At 35.7% G+C, this 24,620-nt stretch overlaps 1 protein-coding gene across 3 annotated transcripts in view; it reads left to right on the plus strand.

The window, feature by feature from the left end:
- The window catches only part of GABRA4 (gamma-aminobutyric acid type A receptor subunit alpha4), a 61,953-nt gene that overhangs the window by 12,379 nt on the left and 24,954 nt on the right, over positions 1 to 24,620 (plus strand). For 2 of the 3 annotated variants that reach the window (XM_059924120.1, XM_059924119.1), the window contains exons 3-8: positions 3,005 to 3,072; positions 4,046 to 4,266; positions 4,435 to 4,517; positions 7,177 to 7,320; positions 8,774 to 8,926; positions 15,857 to 16,116. In XM_059924120.1, the coding sequence (XP_059780103.1) occupies positions 3,005 to 3,072; positions 4,046 to 4,266; positions 4,435 to 4,517; positions 7,177 to 7,320; positions 8,774 to 8,926; positions 15,857 to 16,116 (929 nt within the window). The remainder of the gene's footprint in view (positions 1 to 3,004; positions 3,073 to 4,045; positions 4,267 to 4,434; positions 4,518 to 7,176; positions 7,321 to 8,773; positions 8,927 to 15,856; positions 16,117 to 24,620) is intronic. The other variant, XM_059924121.1, reaches the window with a different exon arrangement.

Genomic DNA, 24,620 nt, shown 5'->3' on the forward strand with positions numbered 1-24,620 from the left:
ACCTCATTTTAAGTTTATTCCCCTTGTAAGGACCCTATCTCAAAATATAATCTCATTCTGATGTACTAGGTGCTACTTCAACATATGAGTTTAGGAGGAACATAATTCAGCCCATAACAACCTCTCTCATGAAGATTTATACAAGTTTAAAACAGTGACAATAACATACATTATAAATATGTTGCTTAAAACATACCACTTTCAGAATATGGCCAGAGAAGTAGGTGCTCTGTCCGAGCCTTTCCCCTTGAAGTTCTCCTCACCTGAAATGCATTCTCTCAGCTCTTCCAAAGGCTCGTGATTATCATCCAGATCTCAGTTTAAAAGTCACTGCTTTGAAGAGTGGCTAAATAGTCTAGAGTGGCTTTCCCAGACTCTCACTCTGTTACTGGCCTCTTTTGTTTCTCTTATGAATGACAGCATTCTTCCATTTAATTCATTTCCTTATTATTTATATTTTCACTCCCCCAGTAGCATGTTAACTCCCTGAGGCAGGGAACTTGCGAGTCTGGTTTACCATTGTATCACCAGGGCCTAGCATGGAACCTGGCATACAGCAGGTGGTCACACAATAAATGTTGACTAAATGGGTATCCGAATGAAATTTCTCTACCAATTATACGTATTTAGGATCTCATTCAATCTCAAAGACCTTTGTGATCTTATAAAGCAAATACTGAATAATGTCACAAATACCAAGCAGTTTTCAAGAATCATTGAAAAAGTAGTATGTTATGTAAGAATTTGAAAAGATTCATTATTATCATGGAATCATTGTAACCTTAAGAATTAGCATAAACCCACACACCTTAAAATAAATGTATAAGGAAAAATCTGATTGGCCTAAATCCTCCCTCTCCTACCCTTCCCCCACTTCAATAGAACACCTATGGTATTAATATTTTACAGGACATGGTTTGGTAAATAAATACTGTTCTAGAAAACAGATAAATGCTTTCTGTGAACTGAAGTGAACAGCATCACCTAGGAACTTGTTAGAAATGCGAATTGTCAGGCCCCACCTTAGACCTAATCTAACAGCAAGTCTGGGGTGGAGTCCAGCAAACCTACCTTTAACAAACCTACCAGGTGATTCTGATCCAGTTAAAGTTTGAGAACCAGTATCCTAAATTGATCTTCAAAGTAACTGGATTTCTCAAGATTCTCATCAAACAGTCCTGTTGTCAGGACCTACTCAACCTTATTTGTTCTGAGTAACTTATCTCTCCTTGTCTGGACTTGCACTGAAGTAGTGTTTTTAACACTTTAGCAGTTGTCCTTAAGAAACAAGCAGAGTGATTTTTCCCACTTTTGAATCTTTTTGAATGAAATCTCTATCTACTAAGGTTCAACACAGATTACCTATCTATTCCTGAAACACTTTGGCTTTAATAAGCTTGTTACTATCATATTTTTGTTGTTGTTGTTTTCAATTTCTCATTCAAATAAAAATTCAATTAACTTCTCATACTTATTCTCTCTGTTTTCCAAAGGTGTTATTTTTTAAAAATGAAAACTCATGGCAGATCAGCCTGATCTCTACTTTTTCTCTCACTATACTTCCACAGGATATATTTTTCTTAGGATACTTATTCAAAAAAAGAATTTTCTTTCTCCTTCAAACTATTTTTCTTTATGTGGCTCAATCTTCACCATATAGAGGGAGAGATTCTCATTTGTTTTATGAGGGTAACTTTAGACCTAGGGCATTAAGCTATCCCAATTGTTCTTTGTCTTTTTTGGCGTTAAGTCCAATTGCCCAACCATTATTCAAGGGAAATAGTCCATCTTGATAGCAGATGTTATTCTTTCCAGTATGGAATATGTAGCCCCTGGACATACAGTGTTATAAACCATCATTTAAGAAATGATGTTCAAGATTGCAACAATTTAAAATGTTTATTAGTAATTAAAATTGATATGTATAATAACAATTGCTATCATTATTGAGCACATTTTGTTCTGGAGACTGGGACAAGTGATTTACATGTATTATTTCAGTTAATAGTCATTAAAACCTTTACCTCTGATGATATGTGACTTGACCAAGATCATACAATTAGAAAGTGTTAGAGCCAAAATTGAACTCCAGAATTTCTGATTTTAAGCATCGTGCTAAACCCAGATTGCAGCAACTTTCCTTTGTCTAAAATCTGTGTCAGCCCATTGTCATGATGCTCCCACATTTCTCTTCTGCCAGGCACACCCATATACTTGTTCCTGAACCAGTTTTATTTAGACGTAGGAAAGAATCTCAGTAGTGGCCATTATTGGAAGAAAAGAGAAACTAATACCTGATAAGTACTTTCATGAGAGAGTAACTGTGTTCAGGGTCTCATAGGAGCAATTTCATTTGATCTCCGTCAACAGTCTTGCCTGATAGTTATGGTTGCTGCTGTTGGGGAGTTAAGTAACTTGCCCAAAATCACACAGCAAGTAGGTGGTAGAGCATAAATAGGTCTAACTTTTAGGAGAGCTTGACTTTGGTCCTAATTACCAGTGGATGCTTTACCTATTGTTAAAGGTGACATGACTCATTTTTGTGTTTAAGTTATTTACCAATATCCTTAACTTGCCAAAGATGCATTCCTTACAGCCATTATGGTTTTTCTCCTCCTCACTCTTGTGGTTAAGTTCCCTCTTTTTAACAGCTCACTTCTTTACTAAAGGCCAATCAGATGATGGACTAAAAAAAATCACAAAGGCTAAAAGCTTTTGTTCCCTGCACTGCCTGTTGTAACAGTGCCCAGGGGTGATGTATCTTTGAAGAAATAAGGTTCCTGGTAAGTAACTGGGGTTTCTTTTTGACTGTAAGTAAACATTGCTTTCTGGTTTTGTTGTTCTTTTGTCTTCATTTTTTGTAGAGCTGCACTGTCTCACTGAAAATTTAAGATGCTTGTAAAAACATGATATATAACCTGTCTTTACTTTTTAATTATCAAACCCACCTTGCCTATAAGATTGGTAATTATTTTTTCACACTTATTTACTTCATACTTACTAGGTCCTGTTACAGAAGTGAAAACTGACATATATGTCACTAGCTTTGGACCTGTTTCTGATGTTGAAATGGTAGGTATTTGGGAAATTAAATGTACTTTTTGAGGTTTGAAAAAAACATGCAGAAAAGAAGGCAATTAGCATTTATTTTGTAATCGATCACACAGAGCTAGAAAGTCAAAGAACAACCTAAAAAGTTTACAAAAGTAAGACGTTGAACTTGAATTTCAGCTCTAACATTTGAGTATTTTTTGGTTTGGAATCATTCTCAACAAAGAAAAGAACGTTCTATTACTAGTCCCCATAGTACAACATGTATGTAGTATTTTTTTCCGTTAGAAAATTATTGAGGAGGAGAAAATTAGAGAGTGTAATTAGTTTTGGTATGAAACTATATTGTAGTCCTAAATGCATTTAGAATTCCTTGTTGGCGCAATTGCTCACTACCCCTCTCCCCCACTTCCATCTCTCAGGCATAAAGAGTTTAGAACATCAAGCACTGGTCAAGATAAATTTGTCCATTCAGTTGTGTTCTCTCATATTAAAGATTTTCAGTTTCCAGGTCAAAGAAACTACTTAACTTTTTTCCTTGACTCTAGGCAAATGTTAATAAATTCTGTGGTCATAAAATTTCTCTTACATATTTTACTTTGCCTTAAAGAGATCCCTACAATTTTATGATTAATTATGCAGTGATATTTGTTACACATTAACTAATTTTGCCACTTGATTTAAAACAAAGTACAACCGTAATTACCTGGTGCTGGTGGTTTTATTAAATTATAGTAATTATTCTTGAATGATTAATATGTATGATTATTTATCTAACAAATGTAGAAGATTAAGGTATAAAGATGGACATAACATGCTTTAATTGCTGACACTCTTTTTTGCTCCATTCATTTTTTTAAAAAATTTTGCTCCTATTTGTTTTTATTTGGGGTAGTCTTTTTGGAGTGGGAAAGAGGCTAGAATTTAATACATTTTTCTGCATATTTATGTGTAGTCATCTGTGATTGAATATGTCACAAACTAATTTCCCTAGGAATACACAATGGATGTGTTCTTCAGACAGACATGGATTGACAAAAGACTAAAATATGATGGCCCCATTGAAATTCTGAGATTGAACAATATGATGGTAACAAAAGTATGGACTCCTGATACTTTCTTCAGGAATGGAAAGAAATCTGTCTCACATAATATGACAGCTCCAAATAAGCTTTTTAGAATTATGAGAAATGGCACTATTTTATACACAATGAGGTAGTCATTTTTCTTTTTTGCTTTTTATCTTTTTAACTCTCTTTTTTCCTTTCTTCCCTTCCTTCCTGTCTTTCTTTTTTTCCTTCCTTCCTGCTTCCTCATTGAGGGATCTTTAAATTACTTTCAAAGAAAGTGTTGATTTTGTTTAATTGCCTTTTTCCATCATAGACTCACCATAAGTGCAGAGTGTCCCATGAGATTGGTGGATTTCCCCATGGATGGTCATGCATGCCCTTTGAAATTTGGGAGTTGTAAGTTACAATAAAAATGTTGTTAGAATTTATGATTATCTCACGCAAGCTGATATTTTTATATGTGCATGATTTTCCATAGTCCAACATTTAAACCACTGTCCCTGACAACAGCTGTCCAAGGTTTGACTTACAGGAGACTGTTTATTATCTAATATATTTAAATAAAGAACTAAAAACAACCCCTTTTCCCCCAAAAAGCAAAAATATATTTCTACTTACTAGCCTACCTAGATAGCCTAGGTAGATTGACTCATAATTAATAGGTTGATGATCCGTGGTGAAATTTAGGGGCCTCTGAACTCCATGTGTTGGTGGTGTAACATAGAAAGTATAAATGATTTTTTTCTTTTTGTAATTTAATAGTTTCTGTTACAAGCAGAATCCTTTATGGCAGACTTGAAAAAAGCAGAAGAAGGTTTGGGGCTTCCTGACATGACATAGGTTAGAATAGCATAAGCAGCACTCTTAGTATAAAAGCGACCAAAGCATGACCAAAACAGAGTAGGAGGTGTGGTCTGATATGTAGACAGAGCAAGACAGTATAGTGCCTTATAGACCACATTAAGGAGTTTGGATATTATTCTAAGTGCTTTAGAACACCTTTGGAAGGATTTACTAAGGGGTGTGGCACTCTTTGATTGACATTTCACAATTTCACTTCAGCTTTTCTACCTAGAAAGGATTGTAGAGATGCTAGAGAGAAGCAGAGAAGAGTTGGAGGCTGTATGTGTTAATATGGATACAAAGAGGGTGGTGGCTTAGACTAGGATGGTACCAGAGGAGATGTTAGACAGATGGATTTGGGATATTTTGTGGACGTGAAGGCAAGAGGATAAAATGAATGGGTAGGACAGAATATGGAATTCCTTTCCCCCCAAGCTGCGTTCTCAGAGATGGCAGCAAAATGTGATCGTCTCTTCGAATGTCTGCCTCAAATATTTGACTCAATCAGAATCTACCAAAAATAGATGCTGACTTTTACTATTGCTTCACATTCTTAGTCTCACTGATTGTGAAACTGTTGCCTGCTGTTATCATTGCTCATTGCTTAACTTAATAAGACTCGGCAGTCACCATTCTTTTTATAATCCCCAGTAATCACAATATTCCGTTGGCCTAACTTGAAGCTAGAGAGGGTCCTTTGCTCCCTGACCAGTGATTTAATGAGAGAAGATAAAAACAGAAAAAATATGTGGACAGGAAGGTCGATCTTACTGGGGCCAGAATTTAAAACTATTTGTGCTATAATTTAAATTTCACCCAAGATAGCTCTAATCTAGGGAAAGTCCTTTCCCACCCATCCACCACCCCCCCGCCCCCAGATCTCATGGAACACTCTTCAGAGTGACTTGAACATAGGTGGTCCTCCATCAGGGTTTGTATAAAATAAAGAAATTATTCCTTGGAAGCTGATGATTCGGGGTTGAGAACTGAAAAGAGAGGCCCATCATACTTATCAAATAAAGATACTTAATTACTTTGGAAGGAGAAAAATAACATTTAACTATGTTTACAATTCATAGGCATGAGAAAAAGCAGGGGGAAGAATGGTTATAAGAAAACCAAGAGTAGGATACCTGATTTAAAATATCATGCAGGATCATAGCATTCTGGGACTTTAAATGTATGATTAAGCATAAATACCCTTCAGAAGATAAACCTTGACACACAATTGTATACTGCTAAATGACAACACAAGCCTTATAGTTTGTTTTGCAAAGTCGCTTATAAAGATAGTCTCCCTAGGTATCAGTTCCTTTTGTAGAATTAAACACTTTCACTGAGGACCTACTGTGCTCTAGGCCTTTTAGGAAGGTTTGCAGAGGGTAGCATACAATTCCTCTTTGTCCTTCTGAATTCATTTGTGTGTGAGCCAAGCTATCTGTTCTGGGTAGACTGGTAAGCAAGCAGCTGGTCTCCATTTGTACTGAACACCAAATAATAGAAAATGGGCTTGAATTGCCGCTGGGAGGGATTTGTTGACGATGGAAGGGAAAATGTTCTGATTGTGAGTTTAACGGTAGTGGAACTGGCTGTGTAAGTACATTCCCTGGAGAGCTTTATAAACAGCTTAGCCAGTTGTTACCGCAGAGTGGTTCCCAAAAAGCATGGGTATTGCCCAGAGGCAGAGTCTGGAATAGGTGACCCCTGGAGAGCTCTCTCAACAGTAGGATTTGCTCTTTTTGGTTTTTTTTGTTGTATTATTATAGGCAACATCTGGTACATTTCTAATTGGCAGAGCTGCATTAGAATGGAAGAAGTCAATATTGGTCAAATACTGGAAGTGAGTTAGAAAGGAAGGGAGTAGCAGTTGGACAGTACTTTTGGAGGGTTTATTATTTCTGCTTTTCAACTGTTTATCCTATTAGTATGGAAACATACCAAGTGCACTGATGCATACATAGCATTTTAGTTGCCTTAGTTGTAGTCTCCCCCCCAAACCTTTGGCATAAAAATAAGAAATATGCCCAGTTGCAAGTCTGTTTATTTAATCTCTACAGTCTTCTCAATCTTAAACGTGTTTGAATAAATCATAATGATTCTTGTTTTCATTTATTACATCTTTCCTGAACATGTGTAATATTCCTAATCGTTGACCATCAATGCTGATGGAAAAGGAACTCTGAATCTAACCACATTCTGTGCTCTCATCCAGATGCCTATCCGAAGAGTGAGATGATTTATACGTGGACAAAAGGTCCTGAGAAATCAGTAGAAGTTCCAAAGGAGTCTTCCAGCTTAGTTCAGTATGACTTGATTGGGCAAACTGTATCAAGTGAAACTATCAAATCCATCACGGGTGAGATGTTTAACAATTTGAGTCAATATGCTACCTGGCATTAGCAATGGAGTTTTGTCCCAGCTTCTTCATTGAAATATCTCGTGTTTTCAGGGGACAACTAAAAGTTTCCAGAAATAGAGTTGATGCATAAATCACAGTTCAGACTTTCTTTATTTATATTTAAATCTTGTTTTAGTTTAAAATAAATTCTGAGTTGGTGACATGTGAGAAGTGAGCTGGTTTTCTTATTCAGAAACAAAAGCCAATAATCAAATATATCAAAACTATTTTCAACAGAATTCTGAGGCGGGAAATCTGACCATTGATTTTTGAGCACTGGATTTCCCTGTTTTTTGGTGCTTTCCCCAAATCTTTTTTTTAAAATCTCGCCCAATTTTTGTGGTGCTACGCTACTCTCTTTTCAAAAGTAAAAGCAAAATATAAAGCTTAATTATAAAATATATTAAGGGTGTACATTAAAGCTGTCACATGAGTAGATGGATGATTATTATTGATGATTCTTGGTCTGTACTTGCTTTGGAGATGTGAATGGTAAGAAGCATAGGATTTAGTTTTTGTCATATTCAATGGGGAAAAACAGCTAATTATTGCTTGTTCTAAAACTATTCCTTACATACACATATCACCAGGAAAAAATATTTTTTTTGAAGACATTTCTTTTCCAGCCTGTAAGTGGGATTAAAAATACATTTTGGGAGGATTTGAGTCTTCTGAATCTTGGGCTTCACAGTCTGAGAATAAAGCTACTGCTTCCTAAGGAACTTTCTCAATACGTTACTTTCAGATGTAACATTAAAAATATTATCAAGAGCTACCAGAAATCTTATGGTATATTTACTTACTAGCTGTTTTAGGTTTTTGTCTAAATGCCAATAAAACATGCCCGAACTCAGGGATGTTACGTATGGCTCTATGTTATATGTGTTTCTTTGTATTTTTCTTCACATATACCACATTTAGAAATAAAGCTCTTTCCTAAAACTAAGACAGTAAGGTAACCTTTCCCTAAGCATATATGTATATATAATGTATACCTGTGTATTCCAATTCTTTCTAAAATTAAGCTTTATATTTTCATGTGTGTGTGTATTTTCATTTTTTTCTAGTGATTTTCCATAAAAGTTAGGTCTAAATTCTGCTCTAGAAAATGCTGAAAATGAAGGCTAATCGCTTTAAAATAGAAAGCACTGCAAGAATTTTTATAAAGTTATAGCCCAACTTATTAAATTGCTTAATTACTACATGCAACAGAAATGTTTTTCTGTGTAATGACGTGCAGTATCATTCCCCCCCTAGTTGGGAACTACGTATTTCTCAGTGCTTGTGTTGTTACGCAATCCGATACTTTCTTTGCCTAGAATACTGTTTGTTAGTCTGAAATATGATTATAAAGCCATTGAATAATTGCCCGCAGAACCTATAACGTATTTTCCTCATGTTTCATTCGCAGGTGAATATATCGTTATGACGGTTTACTTTCACCTCAGACGGAAGATGGGTTATTTTATGATTCAGACGTACATTCCATGTATTATGACAGTAATTCTTTCTCAAGTTTCATTCTGGATAAATAAGGAATCAGTTCCAGCTAGGACTGTATTCGGTAATTATAATCATTTCTTGGGTATTTTTGTCCACCTTACATTTTGATCATGGGAATAACCTTTAGATATCATCTCTAACAAAATATTAAACCGTAATATATCTGGCTGTGCTAAGTAAAGAATCACATAAGGTTTCATTTTTATCAGCCAATACAAAGTAATAAAGCTTGAGAGGATATGGGCAGTCCATCCCTTCTTTTGGGGCTCCACCAGTTTTCCTTTATTGAGAACTAGCAGGTGAAGACCAAGTGTGAATCTGAATATAATTTCACTTTGGGTGATGTTCTTGGGTTCCTAGCTTAATGCTGTGTAATTGAATTAAAAATCATACCTATGTGTTGAAATGAAATGCATTGGGAGCTTAAGGTAAAACAAATAAAAGTCGTGGATGAATGAATTTGAAAACCTTGGAATAATTTGCCTTTTAATGAAGAGGAACAAAAGGCAAATGGTTTAAATGCATGGAATTGGAAGTATTATATGCTTAGTTTATTAGCTCATTATTATATTCTACCTACATCTTTTTTTTCAGAATACTACACATTTTATTCTTTTTGTTTTTACAGTGGCTTCCTATATATCATATTCTTAACCATATGAAGTCCAGAACACCTGAGTTTTAAATTTTTATAGCTGAAAATAAGCCTTTTGCATATCAGTCTTGCTTTTAAATATTAAAATTAGTTATAATGATATTTATTTAATTTAACGTATCTCTCTATTCTTTTTCTATTGATTGTGAGTGGCAAAAGCATTCAGTTATGGGATGAAAATGATCAGAATTGCTCTGGAATGGAGGCATAGTCCTCACAAGAGATGCCAATTTCCCTTTGCTTTTTCTACTTGGTAGAAAGCCAAATAGAAGCCATGGTATAATATCCCTCATCACACAATAGCTGAAGGGATGCTGGTGAGAAGGAACTGGAGAGAATGGGAACTTCTCATCCCACCCCTGATGCATTTAGAGAACTTCTGATATAAGGGCATCTTAGTGTTCTCAGTGGACCTGAATGTGGGGTGTTTGCCACGGACACCCTCCCCCACCCCTTTAGGTTCACTCAAGAAGGTTTTGGAATCCTACCAGGGATACTCTTAGAGGAGGGTCAGTGCTGGGGGTAGGGTGTGACCTCACGAAGGCAGTGAACAGGTGTTATGGCACTACCTACTTCGTAGAGTTGCGAGGGTTCATTGCAAGTGTTGAGTAAATTTTAGCTATTAAAAATTGGTGTGAAAATGAAAGAGGAAAAAACACATCTAAGCTTTGGACTCCAATAGGTCAGGTTTTAAAACCCACATCTGCCACTTATTTTCTCCATCCATAAAACTGTGATAACACATCTCTCCTTCATAGACTAGTAAAGATTTAGAATTATGTGCGGTACTCATTACAGGGTATATGGAGCACTTAGCACATATTAGTTAATCTTTCCCATATGCTCTATTGCGTAGGGGAGATTTATTTTGTTATGACCTGGTTTCCTTGATTATTAACTGTTTTTAAAAGAAAATATGCATTATTATGTAATGCCAGACACTCTGCTAAATTCTTTTTTTTTAAATGAAATAGTTTATTTGCAGTGTTGTGTTAGTTTCAGGTGTACAGCAAAGTGACTCAGTCATATATATATATACATACACATATATGTATATTCTTTTTCATATTCTTTTCCCTCCGAGGTTATTACAAAATATTGAGTATTGTCCCCTGTGCTATAAGTAGGTCCTTGTTGTTTATTTTATATATAGTAGCACATATATATTAATCCCAAACTCCTAATTTATTCCTCCCCCCACTTTCCTCTTTGGTAACCATAAGTTTCTTTTCTATATCTGTGAGTCTGTTTCTGTTTTGTAAATAAGTTCATTTGTATCATTGTTTACATTCCACATGTAAGTGATATCCTATGATAGTTTTCTTTCTCCGTCTGGCTTACTTCACTTAGTATGATAATCTCTAGGTCCATCCATGTTGCTGACAAGGGATTAATCTGTGAAATGCTTGATGTCCATTCTCTCATTGAGTGCAGTGAGCGCTCAGTTAACCTTGGGTCTACACATCATGTCCAGAGGCAACCTGACTGGGCAGGAAGTATCTGCTGAGGCTGAGAACCAGATCAAGGTCCCTTAACTTTTCCTCGTACAAAAAATATTAATATTTCAGGAACTATCATCATTGAAAATAAAATTACTTTTACACATATACCATCTTTTTTCTATGTTCCTAAATAATTTCTAGAACACATAATATTGACCCATTAATGATGCCTTTGATTAAGAGGTAGTCATGTCAAAAGTGCAGACTCTGGAGCGAGACAAAAGTTGTAACCCCAAAGTCTACCACTTATTAGCTGTGAACCTTCAGTGAGTTATTTCTGCCTGTTTCCTCATGTGTTACAACAGGATACATTGTTGCTACTACATAGTGTTGCTAGGAGGATTCAATGAGTTAATTTGTTTTTGTTTATTTTGGGATTTTTTGCTTTTTTTAAAATTTTTATTTATTTTTGGCTGTGTTGGGTCTTTGTTGCTGCACACGGACTTTCTCTAGTTGTGGTGAGCTGGGGCTACTCTTCGTTGTGGTGCTCAGGCTTCTCAATGCGTTGGCTTCTCTTGTTGTGGAGCACGAGCTCTTGGCGCCCGGGCTTCAGTAGTTGCGGTGCATGGGCTCAGTAGTTGTGGCGTGTGGGCTCTAAGGCATGCGGACTTCAGTAGTTGTGGTGAGCGGGCTCTAGAGCACAGGCTCAGTAGTTGTGGCACACAGGCTTAGTTGCTCCGCGGCATGTGGAATCTTCCCGGACCAGGGATCGAACCCGTGTCCCCTGCATTGGCAGGTGGATTCTTAACCACTGTGCCACCAGGGAAGCCCCCAATGTGTTAATTTGGATAAAGCCCTTGGAACAATGCCTACCACACAGTAAATACTATTTTTAGTGTCATTGATTACTATGACAGTCCACGCTGCCATCTCCCTCATTTGAGAATCACTACTTGATACTATAATGTGAATGTTCTCCATATTTTCTAGTTATTGTGATTGGTTGATAAGCTTTGAATGCTTTCTTGGTTGATTATAAACCCATAGCCACTGTTTTGTCCCATTTGTCCCCAAATAATAGAAATTTCCAGCGGTATGGGGAGAGATAGCATTGATTATATATTATATTGCCCACCCAACATTTCCTATCCAGATAAGATACTGTAAGGAAATTAAGTAGCATGTGGTAAGGATACCGGTAACATTAACAATAATGATGATAAGATTTGCCATGTACTGATAGGGGTCATCTCATTTAATCTTCACAATAACTCAGCAAGGTAGGCATTATTAATTTCATATGGCTAAGGATATAGACTCAAAGAGATTAAGAAACTTGTATAAAGTCATATATTTAAGCGATAGACCCAAGACAATTTCTGCCTAACTTTGAGAACTCTCCCATTTCTACTCTGCCTTTCTTTCTTTACAGGGGGTCTGGGGACATGGGGCCTTGTGGAGAATTCCAGAGCTGCTGAGTGAAATTGTATGGCTGTGTGCTGAGGATACTTTGTGGGTAGCTTTTTCCATTGGTTCCTTTCTGATTGTGCTCTTGTACCAAGATATTGGTTTTGATTGACCAGGGAAATTATGCCCAATAATTAAGTCTTTTAAGACCTAAGATGTGTCAGAATGGTAATTATTAAATTGTTTATTGATGCTTTCGATGGTATTTTCTTAAGGAAGTTAAGTTTTCAGTATTTGCAGGCACGTAAGCACTCTTTCATTTGAGATTCAGGTAAAACAATTAATTCTGGTCTAGTATTTATCTTTCCTAATTCTCATTTTCCTCTTCACTCAAGGAGAGAATTTTCTGGATCAGGGGTGTCTTTCAAGATCATACAAAAACAAAACCAAACAAATATCAGTGTAAATATGAGAAGTAGAGTGTGCTAAATCCTCTGGAAAGGACTTCTATCTCTAAAGTTGTATGCCTCTAAGTTTTCTAATTATTCCAGTATAGTAAAACATGAAATCTGAGTAAATGCCAGCTGGCATATGTACATCATTACTAGTTCATTTTCTAGGAGTAGCTAGCCAAAAATTCACTCTTGTGTACAGTCTTAGCCTACTCGTATATGTCCTCTTCCAGCTTCTGGGCCAACCAACATGGTGCATATTCAGCACTCTAAAAACAGGAACTGGCGTCAATACTTGAACGTGTCAAAAAAATTCCATGGTTATTAAAGTGCTTTCTGGGTAGATATGGTAACGGGTGTACTATCTTCCTCGATGCAGAGGAAGCATGGCTTCTTATCTGAAAAGCTGGCATCTGTTTGCTATTGTGTTGGTGTTTATTTAAGCAAATGTTCCACCTAAAAACAGGTGTAATAAGCCCATTCCTGTTGTGCTAGTGCTTTCTTAAATTTGAACTCCAGGCAGAGAAACTTTTTAATGTCTAAAGGGATGGCAACTTCAAACACTCAGCCAATTGTTTATGCCAGTTACTTTCCTAATTTTGCCAACAGTCATAAAATAGGAGCCATAATATCTGAAGGGTCTTTCTACAAACTTTAGAATCAAGTTTACCCTAGACAATGAAAGAGAGATGGAAAGCGGCCACATATCCAATGTTTTTGCGTTGATGTCCATACGTTATTTAACATCTTCATCAACCTGGTGATCCACCCTCCTTAACATTCAGAAAGTAATTTTTGGATTCATGGCTCAATAATTGAATTAATATTCTGCTTACTTAGCATTAATAATGGAATTTCTTCTCATACTGCAGGAGAAGAGGAAGACCACTACTTCTGGTCCTCAGGAGAAATCGTTCTATTACCAAAAAAAATGTTCAAAGCAACATGGAGAATCTTAAGTTGCTTATATTTGAGTTTCAGTTTCCTTTCTGATTATCACAGTATGGTCTCTGTGAAATTTTCTGAGTTCTGAGCAGTATTCTTATTTACACTAAACTGTTCGTTTTTTATTTTCAAGTGCTTTCAGCACAATTTCTATGCTATTAGAAGAAACATGCTTAATAAAGTTGTAGAACATTTTTGAATTCTTAATAGGCCATTAAACTTAAGTTGTTATGAATAAGAAGAAAAACTTTGATATATCTTAAATTTTGTAGCTAAAATTTTTCAGAATCAATTTAGGGTTTATTCACATATCTCACAATGAGCATGGGAATGGTGCCATTTTCCTGAGATTTAAAATAGAGGCCTAAAAGTCCTGAGGTCTCTTTTTGAAACAAAGTCTACTAAATTCACAAGATTGCATTTTCATAGGTATTTAGGTATTTATATATTTGACTGAATAAACACATTTTAAAATCTGTTTTTGACTAATAAAATGCTAAAAATAGCATGAAAAATTTTTTAAAGGGAATGCAACCAAATTCTCAACTTTCTTCCTCTGTATAGTTTATGGAATGTTTTTGAAAGATCCATAGCTCAGAAGCTACACAGTTGCTCTAATTTTTCATGTTCTAAACATTGACAATTCAGAAGGGACTAGAAAGAAAATGGATTGGTGAAGAGCTGAAAAACGTATTTTTATTTACAGTGCATTTATCATGTGCTCGGCACTACGTGAAATATGGTAAATCCCGAAGCAGTGTTAGACATTCTGCCCTTAAGAAGTCTATGCTCAATCAAGTAGTGGAAACAAAGCTCACACAAATGGAACAATTAGGGAACAATACAAGGCAGAACATAATTAAGTGCTGAGTTGAGAAGACAATATTATTTCTCCCTACATCAAAATATTATTATTCTTTTATTATTGCATGGGACTCACTATTTTTTCAGTTTAACATGTGTTATTTGGCTTTCAGCTACAGATTGGCATGGACTGGATATAGTTTATGCCTTCATCATTGTTATCGTTGTCATCAACACCATCCCCAAACACCTGGGTGTGTCAATTCAAGAGATTTCCTAGGCATTACATAGAATGAGTTTAAATGGATATGGTAAATCTCCATGTAAATTTCCAAGCTTAACTACATAACATGGATTAGGTACACAGAGAGACAAAGATTCAGAAAGGGACAATTGTGCAAATATTAGCATCCTTACATAATGCATTTCTCTGTAGTTTCAGTGGCAAGTGGAATTCTTCCATTGAGAATGGGGACTGACTTTTTTCCCAGGCTGAGGAGAAGGCTTTTCTGGAGATGATATGCTTCAGAAGCCTATTGATGTGTGAGAAGTACCTCTATTCTTGTTGCCAATATTTTCCTGCCAACCAGAAACTGATGGCCAGTAGATGTCCAATATTTTTAAAGCCAAATTATTCTAGAAGTCTATTTCTCAGGAGTATACCTATGTTGTTTTATATAAATTAAGCTATTTTACAACTAGTAAATTTATTATTTTAATTCAATAAGTAATATTCAGGTAAAGACTATAAATACATATAACTTGTGCTTTTTCTGATAGAGATTCTCAACAGCAGTGGGCCATGCCTACCCCAGGAATTCTGATGCTTCAATTTTCATTGCTACCATCTTCCCACTCCTGGTTGAGAGTCAGTGCTTCAATGAGTCACACTTCCTGTTAGGTGTGTGTTGAGTTTCTCAGGTACATTGGCCCAGGTACTAACATCAAACCAATATATGTTAGGTGCCTTACATACTTTTAATCTTCATTGTAAACCCAATAAGTGGGTATCAAATGAAACCAGTGAGTTTTCCTAACTTAATCCACCTCACACTGAGCCAATGATTAGAAGAGCCAGGATTTGAACCATATCTGTCTCTCACTCCAAAGCCTGTGCCAATTTCACTGAACCACTATGACTGGAATCTTACATCAAAGATGGTTTGGTTTGAGTTATTGTAAACTTTGTTACCCTCACCCCACCAAATTTCCAGGTCTTTTTGTTTGTTTTTTTTGCATTGAAGTAACCATAAAGTATTTTGTCTCTTTGCTGTTTTGCTTTGAAGGAATAACCACAGTCCTCACCATGACCACACTGAGCATCAGTGCACGGCATTCTTTGCCCAAAGTGTCCTATGCGACTGCCATGGATTGGTTCATAGCTGTCTGCTTTGCTTTTGTGTTTTCGGCCCTTATTGAGTTTGCTGCTGTCAACTACTTTACCAATGTTCAAATGGAAAAAGCCAAAAGGAAGACATCAAAAGCCCCCCAGGAAATTCCAGCTGCTCCAGTGCTGAGAGAAAAGCATCCTGAAGCACCTCTGCAGGTATTTGACTTAATATCCTTTAGTTTAAGATTTCAGCGTCTTGGTCAAATTTGCATTGCCGGGGAAAAGCTAAGAAGTTGAAGATCCCAGTGACAATTTGTAAGTCATTTAAAAATCCAGAAAAATATTAAAGGATAATCATGCATTTAAACTTTAAAACTGTGATTAGTGGCTTAAAAGTTAAACAGCTCTGGATGAGCTTGAGGTACACGGCTAGTTGTGTGAAAGTTCTTTTCAGGATTAAAAAATTTTTATAGAGAGGGGCAAAATCTTATGTATGCGCTTAAAAGCAACCTGTGGATACCCTTAAGTGGGTTGGAAAGGCATCTCAGTAGAGTTCATTGAACAAAGTAAAGCAGCAGTTCTTAACATAGCTGCACATGAGAACGATCCCATGGGGCTGTGCCCTTGTATGGAAGAAGAAAACAAAACCAATAAATATGAAGACCCATAGTTGTAGGTTATGCACATCCAAGACTGAGAATTCTTGTCCTAAAGAGACATATCTAAAAGGATATGAAAGCCTAATAAGAGCTACTGTAATTTACATTGGGCACATAAGTGATTCTGTGATTAAAAAAATTAAAAAGTGACTTCTTCCTCATGGAGGCCAGTTGTACAAAACTAGCAAGATCCTCATGAAAATGAGAAAGCTAACAGCCATCCCTTCTTCCCTCTCCTCCTCTTCCTTCTCTACATCCTCTCCCTCCTCCTCTTCCTCTGATACTCTGCTCTCTCTCTGTCTCTTTTTCTCACTCTACTTGACTTCCTCCTTGAATCAACAAAATGTCTGTGGTCACACGCACAACCTTATTGTGGTTACCACAAATGGTAGTCTAAAACTCCTTTTGTCTACATGTGCCCAAATCAAAATATATATAAATCATCAACTTTATTCTCTATAGGTGATAACTCATTCCCTTAATTATTCATACACGCATTCACTCTTTTTTTTCACTCATTTAACAAACATACATTTAGTACCAACTATGAGCCAGACACTGTTTCTGGTCTGAAAAGCAAGGGTATACAAAGCCCCATGACAAATATCTTACTCTATATAGCTTATCTTTCAGTGTGTAGAGGGACAGACAATTTAAAAACATATATAGTAAAACACTTAGGTGTGTTAGATGGTGATAGTGCTATGACAGTGCTGAAGCACCAAAGTGGGAAGGAAGTGCTGGGGCCTTGTGACAGGGGTGGGATTCAGTTCAGAGACCAGGCAGGCAGGGAAATCCTGCCATAGAAGATGACAGTAGAACAATTAGGTTAGGGATTTAACCTGGCAAGGATTAACTGTTAAGGCTCCTACAGTTTATAGCTCTCCTCCCACAGGGCTCTGGACACTGGTTCTCTAAGAATGGCAGGTGAGCAGATAGGAAAATTATTGTCCTTCCATTAAGTAAGTTTGGATAGCTTACATTTTCCTCTAAAGGAATAAGTTTCAACAAGATTTTCAAAATTATTAGAATGAATTTTGTATACTATTTTCAGTCAAAAAAAAAACCCCTGATTATCTATAGTTTTATTCCCTTTCCAATTCCCCATAGGTAATTTTATGCCCTTTCTGCCTTTTACTGTTATTTCATTTGCTTTGCTTTGTTGTGTTGAGGCCTTGGTAGAAGAATTCTATTTACTCTCCCTTTAAAAAAATTATCTTGTATTTACTTGTTTACTCTACTTTTTTTTCTAATTACTGACTTAAGATTTATTTTAATTTCATCTTTCTGCAGGTTAATGTTGTTACTCTTTTTTAGCTTCTTGAGTTTAGTTCTTATTAATTTATTTTCACTGTTTCTTATTTAATAATAAAGTTTCCTTTATTGCAATGAGATTTGCTTTGCATATAGCATTAGCCAATTCATAACTTTTGATATGTTATATTATTATAATTATTTGCTAAGTATTCTGTAGTTATACTGCTATTTTTCTCTACAAGCTCAGAATTATTTGGAAGATAACGTTAAAGTTTCCAAGTGGGATTTTGTTTATTTGTCTCCATTGTATTTTTCGTTGTATCACTTTATGTTCAGAAATGTTACTTGTACAAATTTGAATGTTGTTGATATTTTCATTGTGCCCTGAGTTATGCTAAAAGCTTATAAATGTTTGATGGCAATTTAAAGGAGTTGACTGTTAGTTATTCAATTAATTTTACCTAAAACATTATTATTTCACCCTCTTAATAAGTCACTCTTGATCTTTCAGATACCAAGAAAGTTATGAAAAATTCTCCCACAAATACTATGAGATTCTGTTAGTGCATTTTGCATTTTAACTATTTTTGTTTTATGCGTTTTGATGCTTCGATATTCAACATGTAAAGATTTATAACAGCTCTATTTTCATATCAATCTATTAATTTAATCATAAAATAACCTTTTTGGGGAGGTTCCATATAATGCCCCTTGAATTCTATTTGATCTGATTTTATTATAATTTTTTATTCTTTCTTAATATTAACTTTTGTAGTATATTTTTATTGCTAAATTTTCCTATTTTCTCTTTTCTCAGGTACTTTGGAAGCTATATATCATATTATTATATAACCAGTGGTTATCTTTAAGTTTTAAAATGACATATTGTAACTTATGATTTTCTAATATTGTTGAAATTATAACATATACTGACTCTTCCATGTAGCTGTTAACTCCCCCCAACCCCAGGATTACTCAAGTCTAAAGATTCTGCATTTGGAAATATTTTATATATAATTTTTTTTTCTGTTTATAATGAGTTGATGTAGTTCCCTTTTCATTTTTGCAAGGTGAAGAGGCTCCTTGCACTAGTGTTATAATAGTATAAATACTTGAAAGTACCTCTTAATCAGCGAAAAACCATTCTGCAGAATTTCCAAAGGTGGGACGAGAACCAATAGTTCCTTGAAACATATCTCTTGACTACTACAGCAGGTTAGGTTGAGTGCATCCAGTTGGCTAAGCCCACTCTTGGCAGCATGGGCCACATGCTGGGTGCAAATGGCATGATCAAGATTAAGAAGATGAAATTTGTTTGTGAAGGGCATAGAGTCATAGTATTTAAGGGTTGAGAAGGAGTTTATAATAAATCTCATCAAAATATTCATCATATGTTTCATGTCCTCTACAGTGTGTAACCATATATGTATCGTAACTTAGATTGCCACAGCAGTTTCCTGAAGAATATCTATGTTCTACGGACAGTGATTAATGGGTTGGCCCACGCATCCTCCAGAGTACATATTGCTGCCAGAGCACAGCTGGTTTGGGAGTGTCAGTTGTCATTGAATAGTTCAACTTTGAGGGTTGAGAACACATTAAAATTGAGGAAGGGAGAGAGAAAGAGAGAAAAAAATATATATAGATAAATAGGGAGAAGGAAATCAAGATGGGGAAAAAGTGTGTTAAGAGCAAAATTTTAAAACATGTTACTGGAAGGAAATATTCTAATAATCTTATGAAGTTTGGAGTTTCAGTAGAGATTCTAATCAGACAGCTGAAATTTGCTTATTCTAATATGTGTTCCAACTTGTATGGCTATTTGCTAATTTGAATGATGCTGCTTTGTTTAAACTGTGTTTAAACTCCTCATTTGAAATTGCCTTCAGTCTGCACAATACTTGATAATTCAATAGTCCTTTGGGTTAGCTCACTAGTGGTTTGATTCATTGTCACCATATGTGACCTATGGACTGTTAATGGCCTGACAGAGGTTTATGGTGACCATTTTTATTTCTTGGGAATTGGAAAGCTTTTGGTTTATGGAATATTCATGAAGCAAGGAGAAAAGGCCAACTGGAAGACTCTAAGAGCAGCTATGGGCAGCTTGATTATGTCTTTAGGCATCTCAGGAAGCAAAGCAGCTGTTTTGCTTCTGCTCAACATCACCGTAATTCTGCCTTTGACTCTGTCCTTCCAATATTTAAGTTGAGCTCTAGTCTCGCGGTTCTATCCTTCCATACCCTTACTACTTCTTAGAGTACCTACTCGCTCACTGACTCAGGTGATTTGGATTAATAGGATGATTTGGAAAATAAATAACTATAAAATAAAATGTGGAGATTATTTAATAAAATCATACTTAAAACTTACTTGAAAATATATTCTGTAGCCCTTGTTCAGTCAGAAAGTATACATTAATGTATGCATGTTGTATGTTGTGAAAAAATCCAATGATATAATGACTACAATTACTTGGACTTTTAAATTGTGTCAGGTACTATGTGATATGCTTTACATGTGCTACTTAATTTCAAGCTCACAGTAACTATTTTATAGATGAAGAAACTGAATCTTTTTTTTAATATCTTTATTGGAGTATAATTGCTTTACAATGGTGTGTTAGTTTCTGCTTTATAACAAAGTGAATCAGCTATACATATACATATATCTCCATATCTCCTCCCTCTTGCGTCTCCCTCCCATCCTCCCTATCCCACCGCTCTAAGTCTTGAAGTTGTTAAGTGATGTAATCAAGATAACACAACTAGAAATGGTAGACCAAATAGAATAGAGCAGTGAAGCACGTTTAATGAAGAAGCTAATTAGTTCGCGTTTAGACACGTGGAAATTTCCAGAGTGGGACATTTTCTTCTATTCCATGAAAACGATGACTTACTTTTTTCGAACTACAAGTGCGTATTTCTCCACTGTGCACCTTTCCTTTCCCATCTACCTAATTTCTTTGTCTATTTCCATTTTACTGTAACTATTCTTCATGGACTTCTCAATATTAAAGCGTTCATAGATTCTTACAAGGGTATTTGTAAAATTAAAGAGCTATTTGCTCTGCTTAGAGTCTTTAAGAAAAAGATGATACAAAAAAGAAATATAAACAATTCAAGATACACCTTGGATTCAATAATTCAACTGTACTCATGAGAATCTCCTTCTTTACTATCCATTCTTCAAAGTCAAACTCTAGCCCTATTTCCCAGATGAGGATCATTTTGATAGAACTTAAGGATGCCAAGGATATGGTGTCAAGTATCCACATCTACAAAATAATAATAGACTCTGCCAGAGAGACTGATAATGAAGATTAAATTACATCCTGCATGTAAAGTACATGGTACAGTGCTTAGTACCAAGTAAATAATAGCTGTGATTATTATTTTTTTAAAGTACAGTTGATTTACTATATTATATTAGTTTCATTTGTACAAACAGTGATTGAATATTTTTATAGATTATACTCCATTTAAAGTTATTATAATATAATGGCTATATTCCCTGTTTTGTACAATATATCCTTGTAGCTTACTTATTTTATACATAGTAGTTTGTATCTCTTAATCCCCTACCCTCATCTTGCCCCTCCCTGCTTCCCTCTCCCTACTGGTAACCACTAGTTTGTTCTCTATACCTGTGAGTCTGTTTCTATTTTGTTCTATTCATTCATTTGTTTTTTAAAAAATATTTATTTTATTTATTTATTTTCCTTATTTTTTTTGGCTGCATTGGGTCTTAGTTGTGGCACATGGGATCTTTGTTGAGGCATGCAGGATCTTTTCATTAAGGCGCACGGTCTGCTCGGGTTTCTCTCTAGTTGTGGCACACAGGCTCCAGGGCGCGTGGGTTCTGTAGTTTGCGGCATGCTGGCTCTCTTGTTGAGGTGTGTGAGCTCAATAGTTTTGGCACATACGGGCTTAGTTGCCCCGTAGCATGTGGGATCTTAGTTCCCTGACCAGTGATCGAATCCGCGTCCCCTGCATTGGAAGGCGGATTCTTTACCACTGGACCACCAGGGAAGTCCCTCATTCATTTGTTTTATATTTTAGAGTCCACATATAAGTGATAACATAAAGTTTTGTTTTTCTCTGTATGACTTATTTCACTAAGCATAATACCCTCCAGATCCATCCATGTTGCTGCAAATGGCAACATTCTTTTTATGGGTAAGTAGTATTTCATTGTATATGTATACCACATCTTTTTAATCCATTCATCTATTGATGGACACATAGGTTGCTTCCATATCATGGCAACTGTAAATAGAGCTGCTATGAACGTTAGGGTGCATGTATCTTTTCAAATTAATGTTTTTGTTTTCTTTGGAAATACACTCAGGAGCAGATTGCTGGATCATATGGTAACTCTGTTTTTAGTTTTTTGAGGAACCTCCATACTGTTTTCCATAGTGGCTGCACCAATTTATATTCCCACCAACAGTGTACAGGGTTCCCTTTTCTCCACACCCTCTTCAGCATTTGTTATTTGTGGTCTTTTTGATGATAACCATCTGACAAGTGTGAAGTGATGTCTCATTGTGGTTTTGATTTGCATTTCCCTGATGATTACTGTAGCTGTGATTATTATTATCCTTTATTTCCTTAAGCATCTTCAACATTTAAAGTCTGCCTCACATAATTTATCACTTATAATATCCCGAAGTATTTTGCATACATTGTTTCATATGTGATTGCTCTATTTACCTACCTAGATGGTGAACTTCTTAGTAAAATTGGTTATGGCTTCATTCTGTCGTCCCATACAGCCCATAGCACAGTGTTTAATAGTCACAGTTGTTTATTATAATGAGCCAACTATAGGAATTGAACAATAGGAAATGTGGGGCCTCTAAAAACCAATTATTTATCAACAATTTCCAAAAACATTTATATTTTATGTAAAATTCTTCTGTAAATGTGAACATTAGGTGGACGTTAAGTAGTGAGCTAGAGCTGGGTCACTGTGAGGACTGAGAACAGCAACTACTCATTCTGATACACACTTGTCAGCAGTTGGACTTTGCTAGGGGACAACAACAGGGAACTGAGGACGACACTTTGAAGAACAAAAGAAAGCAAAACAAAAAGCCTCTGTAAATCTACAAGTGCAGCTATGCATTATGAGAAAAGCATAGTTTGTTGTCCTTGGGTCATTTTAGTCACCTCACTTACACAGGTATCAGTGCCTTTGACACCAGTGTTAAATACAGTGATATCCCAGTAAATGGTAATACACAAGCTTCATTCCCTTTTAACAGGCTCTACAAACTAGGCCAGTTTCAGATTTTCATTTCAATCATTCTCAAAACTCCTCTTAGAAATGCTGTGCTTTAAATAGTTTAAGCTAACATGCAAAAAACTTTCATTTTTCCATTTATCCTTATTTCTCTCTTTCTTAACTTAGTTTAAAATCTCTTTCCTTGGCAGTTTGAACAAGGACATGATGAAGTATTGTCAGTTCACTTGACATTTCGGTGTGTTGGTGACAGAAGTTTAATGACATTCTTTGAATCATATAAATTGTACCTCCCGGAAGCCATACCTTTTTCAGTACAGAATGTTCTGTAGTGAGTAATGCTCTTTAGGCAATGAGTAATTGTTTAATTGCACAATTATTAAACTGGGCGATTTAAGTGTCAAGAATATCAGAATTATGTTTCATTTCCAACCATATTTTTCATATGGTAGTTTTGTTATGTGTCACATGCTGATTTGTGAGAAATCGTCATTTTGCTAAGGCAAGAGAGCAAATCTCAGGTAGTAATTTAACAAGTGTTTACTGAGCAACTACTATATACTAGTCACCATTCAAGGCACTGAGAATTCAAAGAAGACAAAACCTGGGCACTTAGTCTAGTGAAGGAGACAGGTTATTAATCTTGTAAGTGACTATATGTAGTATATAGAAGTATGGTCTGAATCTTCGTTTTAGAATACTTCAGGCATGCTTATAGTAGTATAATCTTACTCTCAAATATTCACTGCTACCTTAGACGTATGTGCTGAAATACAGATCTATATATCCAATTACATACTGGGAACCTATTTTATTTATGGCTACTTTTATGGAATACCTATCAAGTGTCAGTAGGCTGGGAATACTCTGAGGGTAGTGGGGAGGTTGACATTCAACAATTAACTTCAAATAGTTAAATAATGATAAATGTGAAAAATGCTATGAAGGAGAGGTAGAGAGGGTCATGATAAATTACATCAGAGAGTTAATTTGAGACTTCAAATTAGCCTTTGAAATGCAAAAAGTGACAAGGTAAGGGATGTCGTTTAAAATGACAAAGGGAGGAGAAACAATCAAATTTAGTAGCTTATTCAAGCAATATTGTGCATATCTTGGTAATTGTTGGTAGTAACATCACACGGGAAGAAAAATGCCAACATTAGCATCATAATTGAATGGCTATTTTCTCCTCCAGAAGGGGAAATGCCATAATTTCAATGCTGCATCAGGAAGGCTTGATGTATTGCTAGTGTTCAAGGAAGTAGTAAGGCATCTTGTAAACCTAGTATAACACAGTTTAGGAGTGTGTGTGTGTGTGTGTGTGTGTGTGTGATATAGATATAGATTAATAGTAAACTTGTCCATTTATTTTCATGTATTCTGTGTTTACAAATATCATGACAAAGGAAGAAGCTGTGAAGCGTATTTACATAGTACATAGATTGGGGGAGGTAGCTTGTCACCATCATCATCATCATTGTTATTTATTTATTGTCTTCTATGTGCCATATATATATATGGTGCTAGTTGCTTTACATGTGTTATCTCTAATCTCCA

The sequence above is a fragment of the Balaenoptera ricei genome, chromosome 5, assembly GCF_028023285.1.
Source record: "Balaenoptera ricei isolate mBalRic1 chromosome 5, mBalRic1.hap2, whole genome shotgun sequence".
NCBI lineage: Eukaryota > Metazoa > Chordata > Mammalia > Artiodactyla > Balaenopteridae > Balaenoptera > Balaenoptera ricei.